Below are 23,713 nucleotides of genomic sequence, written 5' to 3'. Positions count from 1 at the left end.
AGGTCATCTTGACCGTGTCTACACACCTACATGCATTTACTGGCTGATTAGATATTTGCACTAACAAGCAGCTGAATAGGTGTACCTAATGAAGCGTCTGGTTAGTGTAAGTGACTTTACTGATGCTGGGCATCTCAATGATCTCTCTCTAAAATTTCACACAGTCAACAAAAAGAAAAAAAGCAACATGATTTTCGATGAGTTTTGAAGTTTATTTACCATCAGAAGCAGAAAAATTCATTTTCAAGTCACCAGATGTAGAAATACCCCTGGACAGCAGCAGAAGCATAACTGAGCTGCTGCTGGTATTTCATAAGGCCACAGCTAACACAGCCGCTGTGCTGTAGCATAAGGCAATTCAGAAACTGCAACTCTACAGAAATGAAAGCAAAGTGAAGGACAGCACATCCTTCACGTCGGCACAGGATCAAACAGTAGAGGTAGAAAGATACTGTAGCAGGTAGTGAAAAACTGAAAAGGGGAAGAAAAGAAACTTGGATTCAAACAGGTTCCACCTGAAACCACTCCCTGTTCCTTGTACACAATAATATAATGAACAACAAGTTTGATTTCAGACTCGTGAATCGTCGTCTTCAGACAGAACAAATGAGAGATTTCAGAAACGGGGCTTGCTGAGCCAAATATTCCCACCAGAGAATGGGTAAAGATAGACAAGTGTAGAAAATGTATAAATTAAGAAGTATCAGGACAGAATATAAAATCTCATAGTTAAGCATGTAAAAACTCATTTATAAAAATCTTTGTCGGCTTTAAAGCACCTTGAAATTTAGGAGTAAGGTGTTTCTCTTAATTCTTGCATTGTTGCGTTGCACTGTGCGACACATCTGCAGAGCTCCTGTCATCCTCTAAACTTTGCAGATTTTTGTAAATCACTATATATATATATATTTTAACATTTATAGTTTAACAGTTTGATTACAGAGGCAGCGATTCAGCTCTTGACCTGTTGCCTGGTAGGTCAACATGTTTGCACTCTGCCCTCTCAGCATTTTTAAAACACATGTTAAGCTTGACTTCTTCTGCAAAGGCTCTAAAGCTACTTATTTCAATATGGCCGTACGTCTGGAGCTCACAAGTCCTCGTGCACCGCCTTGCGGAGAATCCGGAGACGGGACATGACTTCGTCCCAGTCCAGGTAACAACCCTCGAGGTGCCGGAGCCTCTCCGGCCTGCTGATGTAGCTCTTTCGGCCGTGAAGCAGACGCCAGTTATCAAAGGTTACGATGTCACCTGAAATAGAACAACCACCAGAGATCAGATGTGAAGCTGTGGGGCACGTCATTGATCCTAGATTTACTTCAGCACAGAATTTAATTTTCTTATTTGCCCCACCTCGTTCAGAGAGGTCAGAGTTGGCTGCAGAACAGCTTATAATAGCTCACAGGCGTCATTACGCTTCAAATAAAAATCTGAAACCTCTGACATCGCAGTCTTGGAAACCGTTGGGCGACAGTCCTAACTTCCCAAAGCTGGCACTACCACTTCAAACAGCACGAGCCAAAGTCTCATTGTGCTGTGGGCAGAATTCAGCACAAGACAAAAGCAGCTTTAAAGTCAGGTCATCAGGATGGAAGCCTGAGGAATGCTCAGGCTTCCACTGCCTCTCTGCTAACACCATTGTGCCTTCGAGCCCCACTCTGAGGTCCTTTAAATAAGTTCATCTCCGTTACTTGATGCTGCAGACTCTTAGCACGCTGTTTTTTTCCAGAGGGTGTTGCATTACACTCTGGTCGTTTGCTTTGCTCTGCAGTAGCGGCACTGGCACGTCACATGTCATCGCGACCCTGACGAGGACAAAGCTGTTGTTGCCCATCGCTGTCCCAGTTCGTTTTCTGTTTAACACAAGCATTATCCTGCAGACTGCGCCCATCTCCCTCGCCGCATCCATTTAATTTGCACTCTCTTTCCTCGCGCCTCTCACTCATTTTCATTTCTTTCTTCCACTAACTCACACTGTTTGGTATACAGAAGCATGAATGGGGGCCTTTTACACACACATTTTCCTATTCTTCTCATTTTAAATGGAAAGAGGTGCACGCTGACCTGGCTCCATCCTATAGGTGACCACGTTCTCCGGTCGGTTCATGATGTCCACGTAGGCCTTCAGTGCTCTGTAGAAGGGTTGGACCTGATGTAAGGGCAGGTCCAGCACTGAGTCTCGGGTGGCGTTATTGTAGTTGATCTTCACGACTCGGCCGTCTGCATCGACGCTGCACCGAGAGGACAAAGCTCAAAGTCAAACTAAAGTGAATCTGGACTTTTAGAGATGAGACAACCAGTCCATTACCTCATTAGATGCTCCACAAGAATGAATTAGAAAGCATTTCATGATTAGGTATTTTAGTCAGGTATTAAGCAAGCATGCAACTCACTACCAATTCACTGAGTCTAATAGTACAACTGAATTGAATTAGTCAGTTTAATATCTTAGAAGTAACTCCAGCGATTGATTATGAAATTCACTGCAGATCATTTTTCTACTCATTCATCTTTGCTCTCTTCTCCCACCTTATCACTGTGACAGTAGTTACCGCACATTGATTAATTTGACATAAATCCAGCTTTTTTCAGTTACACTTGAACAGACACACGTGACTGACCATCTAATTAGCATACAATTAATACGAAGCTAAGCTCTTATGATCTGTACAGTTCATGTATGAACTGTGAACAGCAGATGGCAGTGTCCCATTTCAAATCACAAAAATACACACCTAAGTGTATATAAGTGTACAGAAATGTCACTGCGTAGTTTCTCTAAAAGTCTGAATCTCTGCTTCATATAAAATGAGTAAATGTGTGTGTATGCCGGGGGAAAAAACCTGAACAAAACACAAACTGATGATCTGCCTGATCATCTCCACTTACTCAATGATGCAGTTCTTGGACTGCAGCATGAAGTCGCAGTAATCTGTCCCGGTGTCGGTGAAGTCCACGCGCAGCGAGGTGAGCGTCTGGAAGGCCTCTGGGTCTTCTCTCTGCAGCTGCTCAGCCATGTGGAAGCCGTCCACCACTTCGCTCTCTCCTCCTTCCTTAGCCTGGTTGATGCAGTGCAGAAACTGCACCTACGCCAGCCCGACACAGACACACACACGTGCTCCACAAATGCTCGTTTTACAACTCTGACAACATAAAAGCCGAACGCAGCCGTAACTCAGGAGTGATACCGTATCTGTCTGCTGTTATTTCATCTTCCAAACAGAACGTACATGTAAGATTTTACTCACTCCAGGTGCAAAGTGTAACGCCGGGTAGTCTGTATGCAGACTGAGCTTTCCTGAAGTGTAGGCTACATTGTTTGCCATGGGTTTGTCCTGGACCTGCCATGTGTGCCTGAGGACAAAGATAACATTCATTAATATACTCCACTTTAATTATTTAACTTTAGCTTTAGAAGATCAGTGGCGACAATTAGGCCGCGTGGAGGAAAAAGGATGAGATGAGATGAAGTTCGGAGGGTTCCCTGAGGGGGGAAAGCAGGCAGCTTCACAGGAATGCTCAGCCTGTAGCCTCTTAAGCAGGCACTTCATTGAGATGCAGCAAGAGTCAAGCACTAATGAGGTAAAGTTATCTTCCATGTTCTGTTTGCATGTCTCGTTCGGATGATGCGGGAGTCGTAAAACTGTCTCGTTTCTGTGATGGCAGGCCTTCAGCGTTAGTCTGCAGACTCTCTTACTTCCAGCGGCATGAGCTCATCCGCTGGCAGAGGCAAAGCTTTACGCTCCAAACCTCTGTTCTGACTGAGTGCACCAGGTAATTCCTCTGGCTTAAAAAAAAAAAAAAAGCTGGAATGCTTTTAGGTTGTTTTCCCCGTCTCTGTCCTCAAGTAATCAGTACAGCAATAAGTCAAAATGATGAACTCTGGTGTGGTGAAAGGGGCCCCGACGGCCGTTCGCTAAGCTCCTCCATGAAACCGAAATGAATCAAAGCTATGGATTATTCACTATTGGACATATTTCCTTAATGTACCAAAGTCAGAATCTGAGCCCTTCTTTCAGCAAAATATCGAGCTGTCTTTCTGATTCACTGGAAAAAGACATGCATTTTTTTAAAGGGTCTTTTGTATTTAAATTCTTACTAATAACACTCCTGGGCTCTGCTCCAGCTAATATATGATCGGTGGAAAATTCAACAGCTCGGGATTTAGAGGGGAGTCAGATTATTAAACAATGGCTTGGCTGAGGATCACTGGAGCAAAAATGGAGGAAGATCACAGAGTCTTACCCGTAAAATGTCAGCCTGAGATAGCCAATCCTCTCAGCCAGTCTGGCCACTTGGCCTTGCTCTGCAGGAGCCCCCTTCAGGTAGACCATGCCAACACGACGCAGGGCCAGGAGCCAAGCGAGCGCGGCCTTATCGTCACGGAGGACTTCGTCAAAGTCTGCTGAGGGGATGCGCAGTGTCGAGTCCCAATAATAACGCCCTGAAACGAGGAAGCGGCAGAAAGGTCACTTCTTACGTACGTGGAGCTGTTTATTTCTGGTTTCTCTCTGTCAAGAATTAAAGCTGGTTGTGCGACACAGGAACACGAAGCTTTCTATAGCAACAGCCTCTGTGCAATAACGGCTCCGTTAAACAAACAAATGCTGTACAGCGAGAGCAGAAGTGCTCTGCAGCAAAGCATTTTATCAGATGTTACACTCTTGTTTCGTCCTTCTTTGTCAGCGTGCTGGTATAAACCCGAGTTAGCTTCTAGCTGACTGAGAGACTGCAGGTTGCACAGACAGTTTTATATAACCTGCAGATATTTGGAGGTCTTTGCACTCTCTGAAGGAGGTCAACCCAATAAACTGGGTGGCAAGGGCCCACACCACAAAACGTTCTGAGCTGCGTGCCCCCCAGTTGGATCCTCAGGTGGTTGAACCAGTCCCTGCAAGTCATCTCACTTCTTTCCTCTGAGATCTTTTCCTCCGCCGCCGCCCTCCTCCAATAAAAGGCGTAAAAATTCAAAGAATGAATCTGAGCCTGTTGACTTCAGCTGATGGAAAAAGACTAGAATCAGCCAGATGTGCAGCTGCAATCAGATATAGGGCACGTCCGCTCTCTCAGACTTTCCATCAGCACACATTTGACCTTCAAGATCCCCCCCGCCCCATCCTCTTCTCATCCTGGTATGCTGCAGGTGAAGGAAATCAAGTCAACATGGAAATATGACCACACACACTTTTTATTATCAAATAAAACACAATGAGTAGTTGGATTTCCTTTGTTTAAAAAAAAACCCAACTATATTAAGTAGCAGCTAGCAGTATGACTGATTTGATGTTTGTTTTATTGCAAAAAAGGAAACAATTCATTTAAAGTCCATTACTGCCCCCTGCTTATTAGTTCCAATTAAATCTATAAACACTGCAGCTCTCCACTGCATGCCATCGTGTGTGCGCTTGAAGAAGAATAGCTTGCTGAGAAAAATCAGCACGTCTCCATCAGACAGACAGAAGTGGGGGGGAAACCCCCCCCAAAAAATCCTCCCACTGCTCTCCACCCAACTGGCTCGACTTCTTTTTCCATGCAGCCTCCCTCCAGTGACTTCCAAAGAAACAGCTGCTAAGTGCATTTGTGGAGGGAGGAGGAAGAGGAAGGTTTAAACTGAGGAGATTTTGTACCTGTCTGATGTTTGTGGCTCCTTTTCGTGTCTTTTTTTCCTTTGTCCACCGACTTCCAAACAACTTTCCAAATGGCTGCATCATAAGCAGATTACAAGGCTAAAGCTTGCAGGAGATGGACACACAGGGCGAGCGCGCTGAACCTAATGCATAATTTATCATCATCTAAAGTGTCTCAAACCGCAAAACAAAATGCGACTGTTTGCTCTGAAGGCCACAAAGATTTAGAGGTACAACAAAAAGACTTTAACTGGTGATGCGGAGTTTCAGAGCCACTGAGGCAGAGATGCAGCATCAGTCAGAAACACAGCGATCGTGACTTGCAGACCTCCCTCCAGGCTGTTGTCACAAACAATCAGTTTCTGGCTGCACAATTCAAAGGGTCAGGAACCTGCTGCTTGTTAAAACTTGTCAAGAGGGCGGTGGGCAACAGAGACGGGGAACGAGGAACTAGGGCAAAGGTCAAGCCCCAATGTTACAATTACTCTTGTGAAACTGGAACTGTCTTGTACAGGCATGGCGGCGTTTCAGCTCTGCAGTTTAGGGTGTCACTCATGACAAAGGGGCTACAGCGTTAGCTGCAGTGTGCGTATACATCAGCTGAGCAGTCCTGGCTCTAGTTCAGCTCCCATCTCATTGTGGAAACGCATCACGTTCGCCGCTATCAGGGGAATTCACAGCGTGGCTGCTGGGCTGAACAAAAGACGAGAACTTTGCAGAGTATCTGCTTTCTAATCAAGTAATCAGCACCTAACATTAGCTTGTTTTTAACCGGCAAGGCTAATCACAACTCTTGCATGGGAGGAATCATAAAGGAGGATCTTCCCCCGTCACACTGATCACACATTATGAAACAAATAAAGGTTTTTTCACCCGAACAGCTTTTGCTAACCTGTTTCTCTGCAGCTGCTGTTACACTCAGTGCAGTTTTATTTAAAAGATATTCTTTGATTTAAAGCTGTTATAAAACAACTTGTCTGCATCAACAATGGATTAAAAGCAGCATGTGAATGTGAACGACGGCAGACAATTTTCAGTCGTCAGCTTGCCTCAGCTTAATGGAGCCTCTACTTTTCACTGCTCTCGTAGCTTGTTTTCCCAAGTAGCTGGAAGTGGGTTTTTGGCAATAAAACACAAAGTCCTTTTTACCTGCTCTGCACTTAACAGTTAAAAAACACAGCTGCCAAGATGCTGGTGAACACTGAGGAGTGCTGGTAGCTAAAGAGACAGATTTGTAGGAGGTGGGGGTGACCAAAATCAAAGCTTAGTGAAGTGAATGCTGTAGTTCTATTAATGAAGTGAACACAAGCTCAGTGGGAAAATAGGCTCAACATGCCGTCATGTAAGCTCTACGTGTCCTGCAGCAGTAAACCTGGGCTTGCAGGTCCAAATCAAGTCCAGTACACAATATTCCTGTCCTATAAGTACAAACCACTCAAAGCTCTTATTCACCAAACTTTTTTGAGTGTTCTTCTGGAAAGGCATCCACACAGGCAATAAGAACCACCACTCTCTTTTGCATAGTTTCCAGCTGTGGTTACCGGTGGTCCGATGTCAGAATTAGCATGTGTGTGTTTTTAAATATCAGTATGCAAAAGAAAAAAATAATAAAACAGCAGAGCAGTGTCAAACCGAGACAGCCTCGAGTCTGCACTGTGTTCATTTGTGTAAAATCACTGTGGGTTTCACACACAGGACTGTGCTGCCATGTGCTTGAAGGGACACCCTCCGACAGCCTGACAAGATATGTGCATAATCCCCTCCACTGTGCCCCCACCCCCCAGTCCTGGTCTGCTACAGTGGCTTTTCCAGATGAGGAAACCTGAAGCCGTGGTTCCCGTGGCTGTCAGGCAGCTCATGGCAGTTTGGCTCTGCTCTCGCTGGGCTGTGTGATTTAAGCTCGCGGGCCCGGGGTCGCTCTCCTCTGCAACTGGGAGCGCCTTCAAAGCTCTACTTGAATCACTGCAGTTATCCAGAGAACTTTTGTTTTGACTTGGTTAAGTTTTATCACAGAGCTCAGATCAGCTCACTTCAATCGTCCGTCTGTGGAATGCACAGTGGAGGGTGCACGGCCAGATGGGCATAAACAATCTATTTTTTTAAAGAAGAGCAGTCTTTAGGAAATTCAATTCAAACTGCTGTTTATACTGGAAGCAGATTTTAGAAGTTTTACTGAGTATAGATATATGCAATCTCCTTTGGGTTTTTTTGTTTTTTTTTTAAAGTGGAAAAATGACCCCTCTATCTGTACCTTTTATTTGATTTTAGTGATGCATCAATATAAACTATGGTGGAATCCACTGTACTCTTATTGGTTAAGCATCTACAATCAGTCAAATCAGTTTTATTTTATTTTTTTTGCCCCAGTAGATTTTGCTTTGTCTCTCTACGAAGGCCTAAAAGAAGCTTTTCAAGGTAAGAAGAAAGAGTGGAAACGGTCACAACAGGCTTTTATCAATGTTTTAAACTATGAAATCTTCCAATATAATCCTTTTCTAAAAAGACACCTGGAAAAAAAATGTACTCACAGTCATATTCCACTCAACAATTACCAAGCACATTTGCATTTTCCTAGCATACGTACCGGAGTGTGCGTTTATCAATGGCACTGCAAGACCGTCACGCCACCTTTCCACTAGTGCAACAAACACACCTTTATTAATGAAACAGACGCAGATTACGGAGCAGCCAACTTGTGCATTACCACTTCGGAAGACACAGTGTGAGCAGTGTTTTCTCACCGAGCAGCAGCAGTCCCCTCTGCACGCTAATCCAAACTTTCTCCATCTGCAAATTTAGTTTCCCGAAACTCAACTGAACACTGTGCTAGTTTGTCAAAATCATGTCTTTTTTTGGCAACTTATACGCAACGCTTTCAGCATTATTTCAAGTGCCAAGCGGGACGCCCGGCTTGCCAAAGAAATGAAAAATCCAATCATTATAGTCATTAAGCTTCCCGTGGAGTCTGATGCAAAGGTGTTGAAATTTCAAACGAGATGACAAAGAAAAGGGATTTAACCCAAATATAACTGATCCGTGAGGAATTATAGGAATACACCGTGAGAAATAAACTGTGTTGCGGGTGAAAAATGGTGAAATCTGTTGAAAGGGGGCCAATTTTGAGGTCGCTTGAAAGAGACACCTGATATATGAAAGGCTTGGTGGACCAATCATATTTCTGACACGTCTGAAGTTGCTAAACCCCTCAAGACTCCATTATTGCAGAGTACACAGTAAATAAATAAAAACCATTTATGACAAATTAAAAACACCCAAAGTTAAAGTATACACCAGTTTCTCATGTCAGGTTGGTAATACAGCCTGTGAGAGCGCATGTGTTTGGAAAGTTGGTTTTGCTGAAACTGTAAACGGCGTGTGAAGTGATGATCCAGTTTGGAAGAACGTATGCGTTTTTCCGCTGTTGGACTTCCACGGCTGTTTCCAGGGAAGCCGCTCGGTCGACTGATGATTGGTGACACAGAAGGCTAAACTCAGACCAGATGGCAAAGGGGAAAAACATCATTGAAACTGGGAACTGACAAATCAGCTGCTATTTGGCTAAGCTATGGAATCCATCAGCAGACTTAATGAAGAAAAATCCACCAGTCAGTCAGTACGTTTACGATATATGTCCAGTTCAAATGGAACACTAATTGATTTATAATGTAAGTATTCAAAGCAGGAAATTAGGGCAAAAAAGACATTTTTAATGCTACGGAGAGGAAAGAAAACTGACACATTTTCTCTTTAGAGGGGAAAAGGATAACTGAAAAAGCCAACCAGGTAAAAGTTGATCGAAAAAAACCAAACCAAAACAAACCAACACGTATCTGTATACAGGACATGGGTGCCAACACAGATGTGTGCAAACTGCATATATTTAGACATTTTTATCAAAGTATCTTCCAGAAAGAGAAACTGAACCTGAACTTCTGGACTTTATGGCTGCACTGATGCGAAAATGATCATTTCCCCGACACCTTTGGGCAGCTTCATTTTAGCCTGGGATTCTCTAGTTAGTGGAATCGGTACAAAATCGAGCAGCAACAGATTTTAATTCGACAAGACGACATTACAGTTTGTCGAGTCTGCTAGGGATTATCTCTGTGGTTGTTTTTAAAATGTATTAGCAAGTACTATGAAAGTGTCAGAGTCTGGTGCAGTACGTACTGTAGGGAAATATTTCCCCCCTTTTTCTGTTTAGGTCAGCTTTTGTCAGACTTTTGACAGCAGAAATACTTTTTTGGCTGTGATAAGTTACTAGAAGTTTTTTGGGCAGGCCAGAGAAGGGACAGCTGTAAAAGCAAAAAGAAATCTCAGCGCTTTTCCAAAATTTAAAAAAAAAAAAATGTCCAGCATACTACTTCATGTATTGCTTCAGATTTTAAACACACTTTGTGATTCATTTTTATCTAAACTGATCAACAGCAGCAGTATTGAGTAATGCTTGTGTTGAAGGAACAAAACCCAAAGAATGAGTCAGTATGGAAAGAAAACGCTGTGCGACTCAAGAAAAATCGCAAAATGATTGTAAAATAAACCCTGCTCTTTTATCAAATATGATTAACAATAAACCAGGGGACCAAAAATTACTGTTAACACAGGCATAAGTCTTTTGTTGTGACTTTGCCATTTATCAGTGAAGCACTGTTTTGATATTCAAAATCTCTCTAAATGTGAATGGATGTGCTTCAAAGAAGAAAGTGTGCTTTTACTAATAAAACCTGATCCTGAAATTCTGCGAAATCACATTTAAAGACTCAACTTGTTACAGGAGTAATGACATGCCATTATGCCCCAGTTGAGGATGAACAGTTGGCTAAATTAGAGAATACTCATAACTGCAATTTAGAAAAAGAAGAAACTACATATGTGAAGTGGTGGATAAGTGTGAGGAAAAAAGCTCAAAGCCACGCATTCGGGCTTATTTTTACTTTTTTTAAAACCCCACTTAACCTGTTTTATTTCTGCCTTTTAAATACCAGTGACATAAAATTAGTCATGAAATCAACCCCGGCTAAATAAACATGACAAGCACCAAGTGGGAGGCCCGAGATGATTACATGGCTCAAATACTGAAAGCATCTGGCAGGCTTTAAGTAAATCACTGACAGATTTATTATGAAAGGAAGACTCATTGCAGATAAGGATGTGAGTGACATCTGCTTTTAGTGTTCCCGAGAGCACTGCAACATCGTCACTCTCCTTTAAACGATGTAAAGGGTTCAAAGTGCCTGTAAGATAATGGCATGAGTGCATTCCAAAGGTCCCGAACATATCTACAAAGGAGATGTAAATACTCGATCCACACAGAATAGCTAAGTCTATTAAATGCGTCAATCCGTGCCGACTGTGCGTTGAGCTCAGTATCTGAGCATGCCAACACATCTGCTGTAATATTTTCTAATATGTATGTGCACAAGGATTTCACAGCTATGTTTATTTACAGCAGCATTTCTAACGCAACAGACTTAAACTAACAACACTTGTTTAAACTTGTAATGCTGCAATAAAGCATAAACTCTCAAATCCAGTTGGTACTTCCTGTCCAGGCTTTGCTCAACGAATAATCCTGATCGGGAAAGCAGTGGATCGAACAGCAAGAAAGCACTGCCGTTCATAGATCCACATCACACATCAAAGCTTTTTTAACTCGCAGTGGACTCTTGGTCATTATATCAAATCCCAGTTTTAGATAAGTTCTTTCTAAATATCAAGTAATCAAACAATTTCTGCACAAATGCAGTAAAACATGAGAGCATATAAGGCTGTCAGAACCAAAACATTTTAAAATAAAAAGGTACAGTTGGTAAGAAATCCCCACTTGCAGAAACCGAGCAGCGCGAGTTTAAATCTGTGGTCGAACGTTATCTGCAGGCTCAGCGATTGGTTTGTTCCGAAAGGAAGGAAATACAACGGTGAGCTTGTATTTGCTAAGAACATGCTGCTGTGTTCTTGACCCTCAGTCTGAATCCATTTTCCATATGGCACAGACAGACGGGGGTCTGCGTGAGACTCGGTTACACTGACGTTAGCTTTTTTTTTTTTTTTTTTTTTTTTTTTTTTTTTACACAGCCCACTTCCTTACAGGGTTTTACATTAGCTTCATTTTTTACTGAGTGTGTTTTTCAGGATAATAAACTTGAAATTCTGACATATTACACACGTATCTAATATATTTAAGTTTATACATTTTTGGAAACTGACACATCTTTGTTATTTTATTTTTTCCAGGTAAAGTTATGAAGAATATGGGCTTAACATGCAGACTGGACTTCCACAACAAAAACAGCACTGGTAGATGATCACAGAATCATTTCCATGATAACGATTAAACTTTACCGAATTAAGCCAAGGAATTCTGTTTAAACCCCCCCAAAAAAAGTCAGCCCAGCTCTGGAACAGTATTCTCTGGACAGATGAGACAGATCAGTCTGTACCAGAACAAGGAGAAGGGAAAAGTACGGAGGAGGCTTGGAAAGGCTCGTGATCTGATGCATACAACATTCCCTGTGAAACATGGCGGATGCAGTGCGACACATGGTTAAGCACTTTGTCCCTGCTGTAGACAAAACAAAAGGCAAAAAAAAAGGCATTCTTCAGTGATACTCATGAGCTCAGACAAAAGGATTCTTATGTATATTTTAAGTCTAAAACTGATTTTTCTCAAGTATATTTAACTGTAACTGCCTGTCCAAATAAAAGCTTTCCTAATATTTGCGAGGAACACAAATTCATCGGTGACTGATGGTATCAATCCAGTAACTGTCCTTGATTGATCTCTAATAGCATTTCACCAATAGCTTTCTGATGAGCTACACACTTGTGATTTGAAAGGCACACACAGTAAAAGAAAGCAAGAAAAAAGCCCTACTTTAGACAAAAAGTGAAGTTTTAAAACATGATGAATAAAAACCCCAAAGCTCAAATTATCACATTGACCTCACTGCGTCTCAAGTGTGCTACACTTTCACTTTCACAAGCCCACTTGGGCCTGTAAAATCAAGGCGCGCTGCATGAAAAAGCACACAGAAGTTCAAACTGTGGACTTCACTTTAGTCACAAACAAGTAAGTGAGTGAGAATACGAGAAAAACCTCAGAGGTGAACGCTGCGCATCATCCATCTTTTGAGAATGTAGACCTTTCCGGTATTTTTCAGTTCAAGGAATTTCATGCTGGCGCTCAGGAGGAAATAATTAAACCCAGTGAGTGCGTGTGTGTGTGTACGTCATCTTTTATTGTGTTTTGATGCATGAGCTTAGCAGTGCCTTCCAGGAGCGCTCCTGGCTCTGAGCTGAGCGCTTCTGAAAAAAACAAAACAAAACCCTAAACAACAAAATGACTGTCTGTAAATTGCTACGAGGGCGATCTACTTACACCTCCACATGAATAGAGGAGTTCTGCAACACAAGACACACACGTACAGACCCTTAATCAGTCTGGAACAGAGCAGGAGCCGCTCAGCCCTGTGGGTCCTTCAGGACCACGTGTGTGTACACAAACCAACTACAGTCCATCCCCCGCTCCACTGAAGTGCTGCTACCTTGTTCCACAGCTGAACTTTCTCCTCTGCTGTCTGGCAGACTGTAAAGCGTACTGGGCCATTGTAAATGTACTGTAAAATGAGTTCTCTTCTAGTCTTTAGAAAAAAAAGTCTTTCCTTAGCAACCCTGTAATGTTACAAAGCGAAAAAAAAAAAAACAATGTCTGCAAAGACGAGTTTAAATCGGGGGCATCTTTTTGTTCCCTGGGAAAAGCTTAGCTCGGAATTTACACAAATTTTCATTTTAGCAGCTACACAGTCAAGCGCCGCTCACACTTACTGTATTCACGTCGCATGCCAAGTGCTATTACATTTTCTACTACACGTTCATTCATATATTTCCCTGCAGATAAACCCGTCTAGTTCAGACACACTACTGTCAGATAAAAACTGATTGGAAAACACTTTAAACTAAAAAGCGACGATGGAACAAAAACAACAACTACATGAAGTATGAAATACCAGTCTGCAATTGTTCGAACTCTACAGTAATCCCAGCAAGAAATTTATTTCAACTGAGCAACCTTGACAGTCTCATTAACAGACTACAGGGATACACACAAACAGCTTCCAAATATAATTGTGACACAGTGGAATAGGCCTACAGAAATTACTCAGTTTATGTCCAACAGCGCTAAAGCAGAAAATGTTTCATTTACACCGTCCACACAGGAGGATACATAATTACCCACTTCCAACGTGCCTGCGCTGAAAGACGAAAATTAAATCATCTTGTATTTTGCAGTAAATTACTGTGAATGCATTACTCCGAGTTTGATACAAACTCATCGCTGACTGAACTTTTTCTGTGTTGGACAAAAAAAGAAGTCAAATTAATCACTGTGTGCTGAAATAAAAGCGGCTGCACTTAACTTCTTTTCTTTCTGTTCGGGCTGCGAGTCGCATCTAATGTGAAATATGACGTTCTGTGGTCACAGTATGGAAAATGTGATCTGTGACGAGCTTCGTTGGACTTGCTGCTTTACCATTTATGTACAAGCTGGTAACACCTGCTGCTTGGCAAGCTGATAAATTGCCGTTTTCAGATACCGCTTTGAAAATGCAGTTATTCATGACAGTGTTTGTTCATCCTGTTAATTTTGAGACAGCTGCGGCGTGATTTATGGCCTCCTTTAAAGATAATCTATTTTACCATTACATCAACAATAATTAGAAAGTAATCACTGGTTTAAGACTACAGCAGCCCCAATAACTGCGGCCCTTTTTGTCACCATTTTAATTGATTAATTTTGTGGCCTTATCAGTTAAACTCCACATAAGTAAATACAATACAGTAGAAGATAAAAAAAAGAGAGTAAATTCTACTTTACAAGAACATCACAAACTAAAGCAGAGATATTAAATGAAACTCCCCAAATGTACATAAAACATTCTCTTGGTGGAAAGATTTTTTGCAACACTGTTGCAATCTGATAATACCATCTACCTTCTTTCAGGTGAGAAAGCTTAGCCCATGATGAAACACATGCAATTCAAAAGATCACAGCACAGCTCGGCACAGGAAAAACCTGGGTAGAGGGCGAGGCCACTGCTCCTATCAAGTACATGACATCCTAAAAGTACAGACTTTAAATTGAGTGAAAATTATGAAAGCTGGACTCACGATTGAGGAAAAGCTCTTCCTGCATTGCCAGTCGGGCAGCAGGAGAGAAACAGCGTTTCTTCAGCCACTCTGCATCAAAGACACTGACGTGCTGGTCGGGCCATACGATGGAGACCTGTGGAGAGATGAAAGCTTATTGAACTGGTTTGTCAAAGTGTTTTGAGGTTCTTTTTCTTTTTAAGTGTTCACCTAATATTTTGTAGTGATTGCTAATCAACTGAAGTAAAGTTTGTGTCAAATGAACAATCCATGACTTGTGTATTTAGTGGGTATTCTGTTTTTTTAGTAACACATGACTAGGATAGAAAAAAACGATGGGTCTGCCCTTTGAATGCTGATCTTTGAAGGTGATTTTTTTTGCTTCATAAGGTTAAAAAAACCCCAAACTTACTCCCCTCTTTCCAAATACCTGTGGAGGCTTTTAGCCAATCCAACCACGTCCTCAAACCTTTTGGTATTTTTAAAGACACATGTTTGCTATAATGCATAATGGCTATCCAGTAAATCTTGGCACAGGAAACAGGATGCACACGGTAGCTTGGCAGTGCTGTCACGTCAAAGGAATCTGTTTATAGCCGTGTCCTACTTCAGGGCCTGGATCCTCTGAAGGACACAGTTCACTGGGGAGATTTCTTTGGAGGACTTAAAGGTCAGGCTGAATGCGCCAAAATTAGACTGTCTGACCTCATCGACCTCCTCAGTTCATCACCAGGCAGTTTCTCAGTAACAATAAGCAAAGTGGAAATGTCATTCCCGAACTGGAACAAGTTTCATGACAACCAAGTATAATGAGATGCGTTTAAAATTTTAAACACGACAACGACACAAACGCACCCAAACAAACTGCTTAAAACAGAGCAACGAGAATAGAGTTGTGGAGATATCATGTTTGAATCTTTGTAAAACATTTGAAATATCAGTTCTTCTGCTGAATTCATGTTTAATTATTTGTTTGGCCTAAAAACATCAGATAAAAGCAAGTAATCACTATATATTTTCCAGGGCCTGAGGTGACACCACTTTTCCCCCTAAAGAACAGTAAAAACTAGAATCCCTACCTAGTGCCTGCACGCCCAGCAAACTAGCCAAGGTGCAGCTTTCATGCACATCTGTGCTGGCTCATGATGTATGCAGTAAAGGCTAAAGGAATTTAACATTTCAGTATCACACCAACCTGAAATCTAATCACATCTCCTCCTTCTGTTTCCGAGTTAATGTTCTGAATAATGGGCAAGAAAGTGCAGAACATCATAATATCAGTTAAGTTGACCTTTTATCCTGTTTGATATTTGGTGAAAAGATCTTGCATTATGGCCAAAAATAAAGAAATAAAGAAATTGTGAGATAACACCAGTGACCTTTGACCACCAAAATCTAATCAGTTCATCCTTGAGTTTAAGTGAGCTTTTGGATATTATTTTGGATACTGATTAACTTAAAAGAGGGCAGACTCATCTGCTGTTGATCTTACAGGTGAAAGTGATAAGGAGCACATAGCAAAAGATTTGGTATTTCAAAATAATGTGCAAGCACAACCACAAGACTGGAAAGAAATTACTGTTGAACCGGAGAGTAGCTCTGGAAATCCACACGCAGCCAACTTGGGTCATAATTTAAACTTCCATCCTTTTCTCTAAACATAAAACATCCATCTTGTGTGTCTGTGTGGAACTCTGAAAACCACAAGCCAGGTTTGGCAGCAGCCCACCTTGTTGTCATTGGTGACTTCCACAACATCTACTCCTGTGTGGATATCGAGATCGGCCAGCAAGAGCGTTCGGGCTTGAGCAGATTGCAGGGTACACAGTGGACACTGGCAGTTGTCTCTCAGCCAGGTGAATGGGTACAGACTGTGGCCTCCATCCTCCCACTCTACCTCCATCTGCCTGTCATCGTCCAGAGCTCGGACATGCCTCACTAGGTGGCGAGAGACAGGAAGGGAGGCTGACTCCAGTGTGTGCCGCCCACGAAGATGTAATGAAACCAGGCAAGGAGGCAGAGGAGCAGCGGTTGGCCCCGGCCTACGACAAGCCCTCAGAGCCTGGCGGGTCATGGCAGAGGTGCTCCTCTGCAGAGCAGGCAGGGCCAAACGTGCAACAGTGCTCATCCACATTTCGGAAGGGTTTTGCCCCCGGCAGCTTTATCCCCAGATCAAAAAGGGCTAACACTCTGCAGAGAAAAAGTTAGTGACTTTAGACAATATTAAAAAGCAAGATTTTTTTTTTCTTGTTTCCTTGCAGCTTTTGGCAATGTGGTTTGTTGCTATGCCACACTCTGCTGACTGTGTGTTGATAAGAAAAAACTGTAGTTTAGAAACCATACAATTTTTCTTTTGTACAAAATGCTGAACAGTTTGCATGCACAAGACACACTAGCAATCTGAAATTGAATATGATGATGATATTCACATATGATCCTTCACCGTTTAATTGGTGATGTGCCGATACAATACAGATACCGTTAAGCTATAAAGCCAGTTTATGTAGGGGAGAGCAGCTCGTTTTGATTTATGAGATAAACCATCATTAATTTTGAAATTCTTTTAAGATTTCATTGACCAGTAAATAACTGTGATTTGTATTTTCAACAGTAATGAGTTAATACAAGAAAACACAGCTTTCAGCTTTTCGTGTATTTTAAAATTGGGTTTAAACTGTCTTTAAAGCACTCTGGGTCAGCTTCTGTTGTTTAAACGTGTTATAGGCTATAAACAAAATAGACAACAGCGTTTAGACATTTTTCATTAAAAAATGATTTAGACAATTACAATTCAGTGGGTTACATACTGAACTTGGATGGAAACAAAGTATCAATCCTATTGTGTTAGTATCAATCTGATACCAATACCAGCTTTGGTATACTATCGATATTTGGCCTGATCCGCCTACCTCTAATGTCTGACCACCAACCACAAAAACGACTGGAGACAGCAAACTCACAGTTGGGAACCTATAACTGTGAAATGTTCGGAATGTGCTTTAAAAAATAAAAGACAGCTGGGTAATTTTGCCACCCAACTAACTAATGCATCATTCCACTTTCACAGATTCAAACAATAGCTGTAAAACCTTTCGTGGGTGTAACTGTCTGTGCTGAACAGGGTTAGGTTTAGCCTTTTGATTCGTACCCCCTCATTTGACAGCTGTGGGTGCTTGTTTTGTTTTCAGTTCATTTATATATATAACTCAGTGCGAGATTAGCTTCTATTCCTTTAATACTGCTGACTTCAAGCTTCCCGATTCTATTGTTGTTGAACACGGCTGTGGCACTGACAGCTGGTTTTGATAAGCATACAACATATATTGACTGAATCAGAAATGAGTTGGTGACCAGCTCCTGACAGAGTGACTTATCCTCGGTCTAACTCCGTAAGGTCTAAAATGACAGCATTTAGCCGGTAGCCGCTGGGTTTGAAGAACGAGCTAACCCTCGACTGTTAGCAGGCTAGTTACTGTCAACGCACTCGTTCATCCAGTACAGCGACATCCTGAATTCAGCTTCAAAGCTAATAGCGAGACTAAACAGTGGAGCTGCTTACCCAGCAGGACACCTGTGTCAAGTTTGTGTATTAAAGTGGCAGGAAGAAAAAAGAAGTCCGCGTTTTCACCATCAATAGAATTTACCTGGATCAATTAGGTGACGGTCGGTGTGTTGTTCCCACGAGCGCTGCGGACGTCACAACACAACCGCCGGCTGTCAGCGTGCGAGAGAAAGTAGGTGAAAGGTTGATCGGCGGCAGCATTGAACAGGATGACACAATCACTACACGCGCGTAAACTTTGCTCTACTTTCTTATCCCAGCCATAATACAGCCACGATACAATCTGATAAGGACAGGGTGGATGTGTTTTTAGAAACAGTAGTGGGAAGTACAGTAGACACACGCTACACAGCTACCAGTTAATATAACACCATTATTCTCATTCTAATAGTAGGTGGGTCACAGTTTCAGTCTGATAAGTTTTGGGTGATTAGGGGCAAATATGTGCGCGGTTTGGAGGTCCACTAGGTTGTCATAGCAGGTTAAACGCAGGTGTAATTACGAAAATGAATTACAGTCCCATTTGTTTGGTGTACTGCATTCAATCCAGTTAGCTATCATACAAAGAGCCGTAATAAAAGTTATTAATTATATCTGTGTTTACCCTACAGTCAAATATTAAAGATAAAGACCCTATAATAACACAGAAAAAACAACTCCCTATGAACAAACACTTTGGCAACAGTGGAAAGGAAAAACTCCCTTTTAAAAGGAAGAAACCTCCACAGAACCAGGCTCAGGGAGGGAAGCCATCTGGTATGACCCACTGAGGGCGAGGGAAGGAAGACAGGACAAAAGACACGCTGTGGAAGAGATGCCTGGGCATAATAACAACTGATGATTAAATGTAAAGTGGTGTATAAACACACAGTCAATGAAAAAAGGTGAGTAAAGAAGAAACATTCAGTGCACTTCAAGCTCTGCCTCCCATTCTACTATTAAGTATCCTAGGTACCCACAAGTAAAGCAGAACTCTGAAAGCAAAGTGCTCTATTGGGGTGATATGGTACTATGATGTCTTTAAGATAAGATGGGGCCTTGTATGTGATAAGAAGGAGTTAAAATTTGATTCTGGATTTAACAGGAAGCCAATATGTGCGAAATATGCCCGCTCTGCCTAGAACTCATCGGTTTGAGACAAATGCTAGGATCAGCGTTGTTTGTTTAACTTGGGAACGAAACTTAAAGGAGCACTTGGAGAAAAATGGCCAGTGCCACAATCCCCAATTTTAAAGTAAATGAGCCAAATCTACACCAGCATTTAAACCTTTCACTTTCAGCTTTTCATGTATTTTAAAACTGGGTTTTTTGGAGACCTGGAATGAGAATGAGCCTGTCTTTAAAGCAGTGTGGGTCAGCTTCTGCTGTTTAAATGTGGTATAGGTTATAATTGAAATAGACTTGACAGTCAACACAATAAGGTTCAGACATTTTTCATAGTGCCTCACTGAGGTATATATTTTTTCATTTCCAAAAAATTAAATAAAATAAATAACACAATTCAGTGGGCTTCATACAGAACCTTAGAGGATATAAACAAAGTGTCGATCATATTGTGCTACTATTAGGCAGATACCAGGCCTGCACTTTACAGTATAAAGGATCCTAAAAATGACTGCTGTAAATCAAATTCTGCAGAAAAATTACAACACATTTCCTTTCATAAATCTCATCTGCCTCTACTGCTTGTCAACAAATTTCAGTCTGAACCATGTTAGCTTGATGGTAGCACATAAGAAAAAAGTCCTGTAATCCCCAAAGTCTCCTGAGGAGTATGAAATGAGTACAAAAGTTGATGGGAAGCCATCCAATATCTGTTATGTATTTATACTTCAGTCTAGAGAAAAGTGAATGGATGACAGCCAATCCCCAGAGCCTATAAATGTCCACAGAAATTACATAAATTCTAAGTTTATATGTCTCTGTGCTTTTGAGGATGCCAGTGGAGGCACTAGATCAAATATTTATCATTCTGATATCAATAAATCTTTTACATTTATCTGGAAGGAAGGTCCGAATATAAACTGTTTCCAGCCACTTGCTGCTTTTTTCTTTTAGACCAGTGGTTGGGAAGTAATTAAAAAAATGCATGTTGAAAACTGTAAAACTGATAAGCAGATGAGTGAATAACGCACAGAACTTCTTGTGTCCATTCATACCTTTTTCACTCAGTTTTGATGCCTTCTTTGTAGGTTTCAGGCGAGGATGACCAGTACACAGCAGAGGAGGAGTGCAAGTTTTAATCCAAGTGGCACCTGCTAATCCCAGAGTTTTATTTTAAAAAGCATCATTTTGAAATGATTAACCCAGGAAGAGACACATGGTCAGACACATGGTCACCTAGTTTATAACTTAATAGATGTGCGTTTCAAAGGGTAAGCAATAATTTCTACTCAGGCACTGGACTTTGTGCGAATGGTTCAAGTATACTCTCTGTGTTATAGAAAGTACACATGCCGTTAAATCTGTATCATAATTTTTCTGAAATGATTGAACCAAATGGACAAAGTGCTAGCCACAGCTGAACAATGTTCATTATGTAACACTGGAATTCATATAAAACCAAAGGTGAAATGATGACTTACCAGTAAGAATGATAGTTAAAGCAGCTCTGCTATCACTCACTAGCCACTTTGTTAGGTACACCTGTTCATTTGCTCATTAAAGCAACATGTAGTCAGCCAATTACGTGGCATCAACACTACATGCTAAAGTTTAAACTGAGCATCAGAATGCGAAAGAAAGGTGATTTAAATTACTTTGAATGTGATGTGGTTGATAGTGCCAGACCGGCTGGTCTAAATATTTCAGAAACTGCTGATCTGCTGGGATTTCGCTGTGCAACCATCTTTAGGGTTTACAGAGAATGGCCTGGAACAGAAAAAATATCCAGAGTGCACCAATTACTGGTGAAGAAATGCCTTTTTACTAAAAGAAATCAGAGGAGAATGACCAGACTGCTTTGAGCTAACAGGGAGGGAGCAGTAACTCAAATAACCACTTGTTAAAATCAGAACAGAAGCAGAAGAGCATCTCTAATGCAAAACCCTGGAGCAAATGGGTTACAGCACCAGAAGACCACACTGGGTGGGACTCCTATTGAATACTGGAAAAGCATTACTTGGTCTGATGAGGCTCGATTTCTGTTGTGATTTGGATGAGGGGTCAGGATTTTCTGTAAACACCATGAAAGCATGGATCCATTCTAACTTACGGTTCAGGCTGCTGCTGCTGCTGTAATGGTGTAGGGGATATTTTCTTGGCACACAGTATTTGCTGACCATGTTCATTCCTTTATGGGCTCAGTGTATCGATCTTCTGATGGCTGCTTCCAGCAGGATAATGCACCATGTCACAAAGCTCAGATCAAACTGGTTTCTTGAACATGACAGTGAGTTCAGTATGCTGAAATGGCCTCTACAGTCACAAGATCTTGGTCTAATAAAGCACCTTTTGGATGTGGTGCACCTTTGTTGATGTAAGCTGTAACTGTGAGATGGTGTCATGTGACTATGGACCAGAATCTCAGAGGAATGATTACAGCACATTTGTGAATCTGTTCCACGAAGAATTTAAACAGTTCTGAAGGCAAAAGGGTCCAATCTGGTACTAACAAAGTGTACCTACTAACTTGGCCACTGAGTGCATATAAGTGATTCCTAGCCTTTTTGGTGTGCATACTCACACATACCTGTCAGATGAGCTTCACTTCCCTGTTTATTGATAAAACCCTTTGTGGTTTAGTGTGTTAATTTGATTTTGAACTACTACCATAGAGAAGATTCATGGATGTAGTGCAGGAGGACATGCAGACGGTTACTGTGACAGAAGAAGATGCTAGCGACAGGGTGAGACAGAGGCAGATGATTCACTGTGGCAACCTCTAAAAGTGCCACTGAAAGAAGAAAATCCTTTCCATACATTTGAGCAGCCTGTGTTTGGCTCATTTGAGTAAACCTGGCATTCATATATACCATTTAGTAACAGAACACTGATTAGACATAACTGAATATCCTTATTAATCTTGCATCAACCATGTAGATTCTTAATTCATCGATATTTTAAGTTAACTATTTGGTTAAAATAAGTTTGGCTTGCAATTTTTTATTATTTTAAAAAATACTTGATGGTAAAACTATTTAATTTTGTCCATTAAAGACATCCTCCATTAATTTTTTTTTTTTTTTTTTTTTTTTTTTTTTTAGCAAAAACTAACAATTTATCTGATATTCAGCAGCATATTTTTCATCACTTATCCATTAATTTTAGTTGGCTATTTAGTACTTTTAGTGATTTAATTCACATATTTCAGCTGAGCTATCTTTTTAGCTACCTAATTTTAAGCTAAAAAATACTTCTGGTAACTTGCTTCCCAGGTTTCATGAATCACTGCAGATATTTACTTTTATAATTGGAATTTTTTGGCTTTTTCAAGCTGTTTTGCATGTACACATTGGAGAAAGCAGGAAAACCTGCTGGAAACCCTGAAGTAGCCTGTCAATGGTTGGGATAAGTGACTTTAGAGAACTTGGATTCAGTGTCAGTGGCTTTTTTATTCCTCTGCATGCTGCTAATAATCATTGTATTTTAGCTAAAAAAACAACAACAAAAACCCCCCCAAATTTTTACCCTCTTGTGGAAACACAGTGTAAGCTATAGTGTTCCCAGCTTTTATGTTTGCTGCTGGGCCTATACTGTGTCTTCTTTTTAATGTTGGCTCATCCTAATCAGCAGGCTCAAAGTATCTGCAAGTAAAGCTGTACTTTCCAGTGTTACATAATGCGCACAAGCTGGCACTTTTAAATATGGTTTTGAATCAATATTATTGACTCATGATTTCTCAGTTTCTCCAACTCAAAGCCTCACCGTCTTTATTCAGCCTTATTTGTGGTCTTAAAGGGCCAAAGGGAAAAAAAGATTTTCAGCTTACTGAAACAGAACTCAGGAACAAACAAAGTTGTCTGTAAGGTCCACCACACCGCTTAAAACACCAGTTACACAACATCCTTACATGTCTGTTTCTTGTAAATACCAGCAAGCAGCTTCATCCTTCAAAGCATTCATAATTAGGGGGCATTGCCTGTGTGTATAATTCACAGCAGACTTCAAAACCTTGTAAAGCAAACATGGAAGGCAACTTTGTTTTGAAGCACGTGGCAATATATTGTGCATTTCCCCATTGTTATACTGCTACTGCAACATTGTAGGGTGTGCTAAACACCACAAACTCTCAGGACCTCCTAGATGCGGATCCATGGGGATCCCCTGCAACATAATGAATGGTGTAATCTCACTTTCATGTCAGTAACTACTAGAAGAAAACAACAACAATGGGAGGGACCCAGTGCTCAAAGGACCAGCTGTTGCAGCAACACTG

The 23,713-nt window shown here is 41.3% G+C and overlaps 1 protein-coding gene across 3 annotated transcripts; it reads right to left on the bottom strand.

Moving 5' to 3' along the window:
* Positions 1 to 191: 191 nt before the first annotated feature.
* Positions 192 to 18,572, bottom strand: bbox1 (butyrobetaine (gamma), 2-oxoglutarate dioxygenase (gamma-butyrobetaine hydroxylase) 1). 3 transcript variants are annotated; one of them, XM_013274753.3, is made up of 8 exons: positions 18,334 to 18,572; positions 16,504 to 16,964; positions 14,796 to 14,910; positions 4,246 to 4,444; positions 3,231 to 3,354; positions 2,890 to 3,086; positions 2,065 to 2,231; positions 192 to 1,251 (listed from the first exon to the last, which is right to left on the bottom strand). In XM_013274753.3, the coding sequence occupies exons 2-8, from the start codon at positions 16,906 to 16,908 to the stop codon at positions 1,091 to 1,093; spliced, it is 1,368 nt and encodes a 455-aa protein (XP_013130207.1). In that variant the 5' UTR covers positions 16,909 to 16,964; positions 18,334 to 18,572; the 3' UTR covers positions 192 to 1,090. The 3 variants fall into 3 exon arrangements, with proteins under 3 accessions (XP_013130207.1, XP_013130206.1, XP_003450819.1); XM_013274752.3 differs by having other exon boundaries at positions 18,419 to 18,572; XM_003450771.5 differs by having other exon boundaries at positions 3,249 to 3,354; positions 18,419 to 18,567.
* Positions 18,573 to 23,713: the final 5,141 nt, after the last annotated feature.

This window comes from Oreochromis niloticus, linkage group LG1 (genome assembly GCF_001858045.2).
Source record: "Oreochromis niloticus isolate F11D_XX linkage group LG1, O_niloticus_UMD_NMBU, whole genome shotgun sequence".
In the NCBI taxonomy this organism is placed as follows: domain Eukaryota; kingdom Metazoa; phylum Chordata; class Actinopteri; order Cichliformes; family Cichlidae; genus Oreochromis; species Oreochromis niloticus.
Note: the sequence above shows the minus strand (reverse complement) of the source record. Positions and strands in the feature narration are given on the sequence as shown.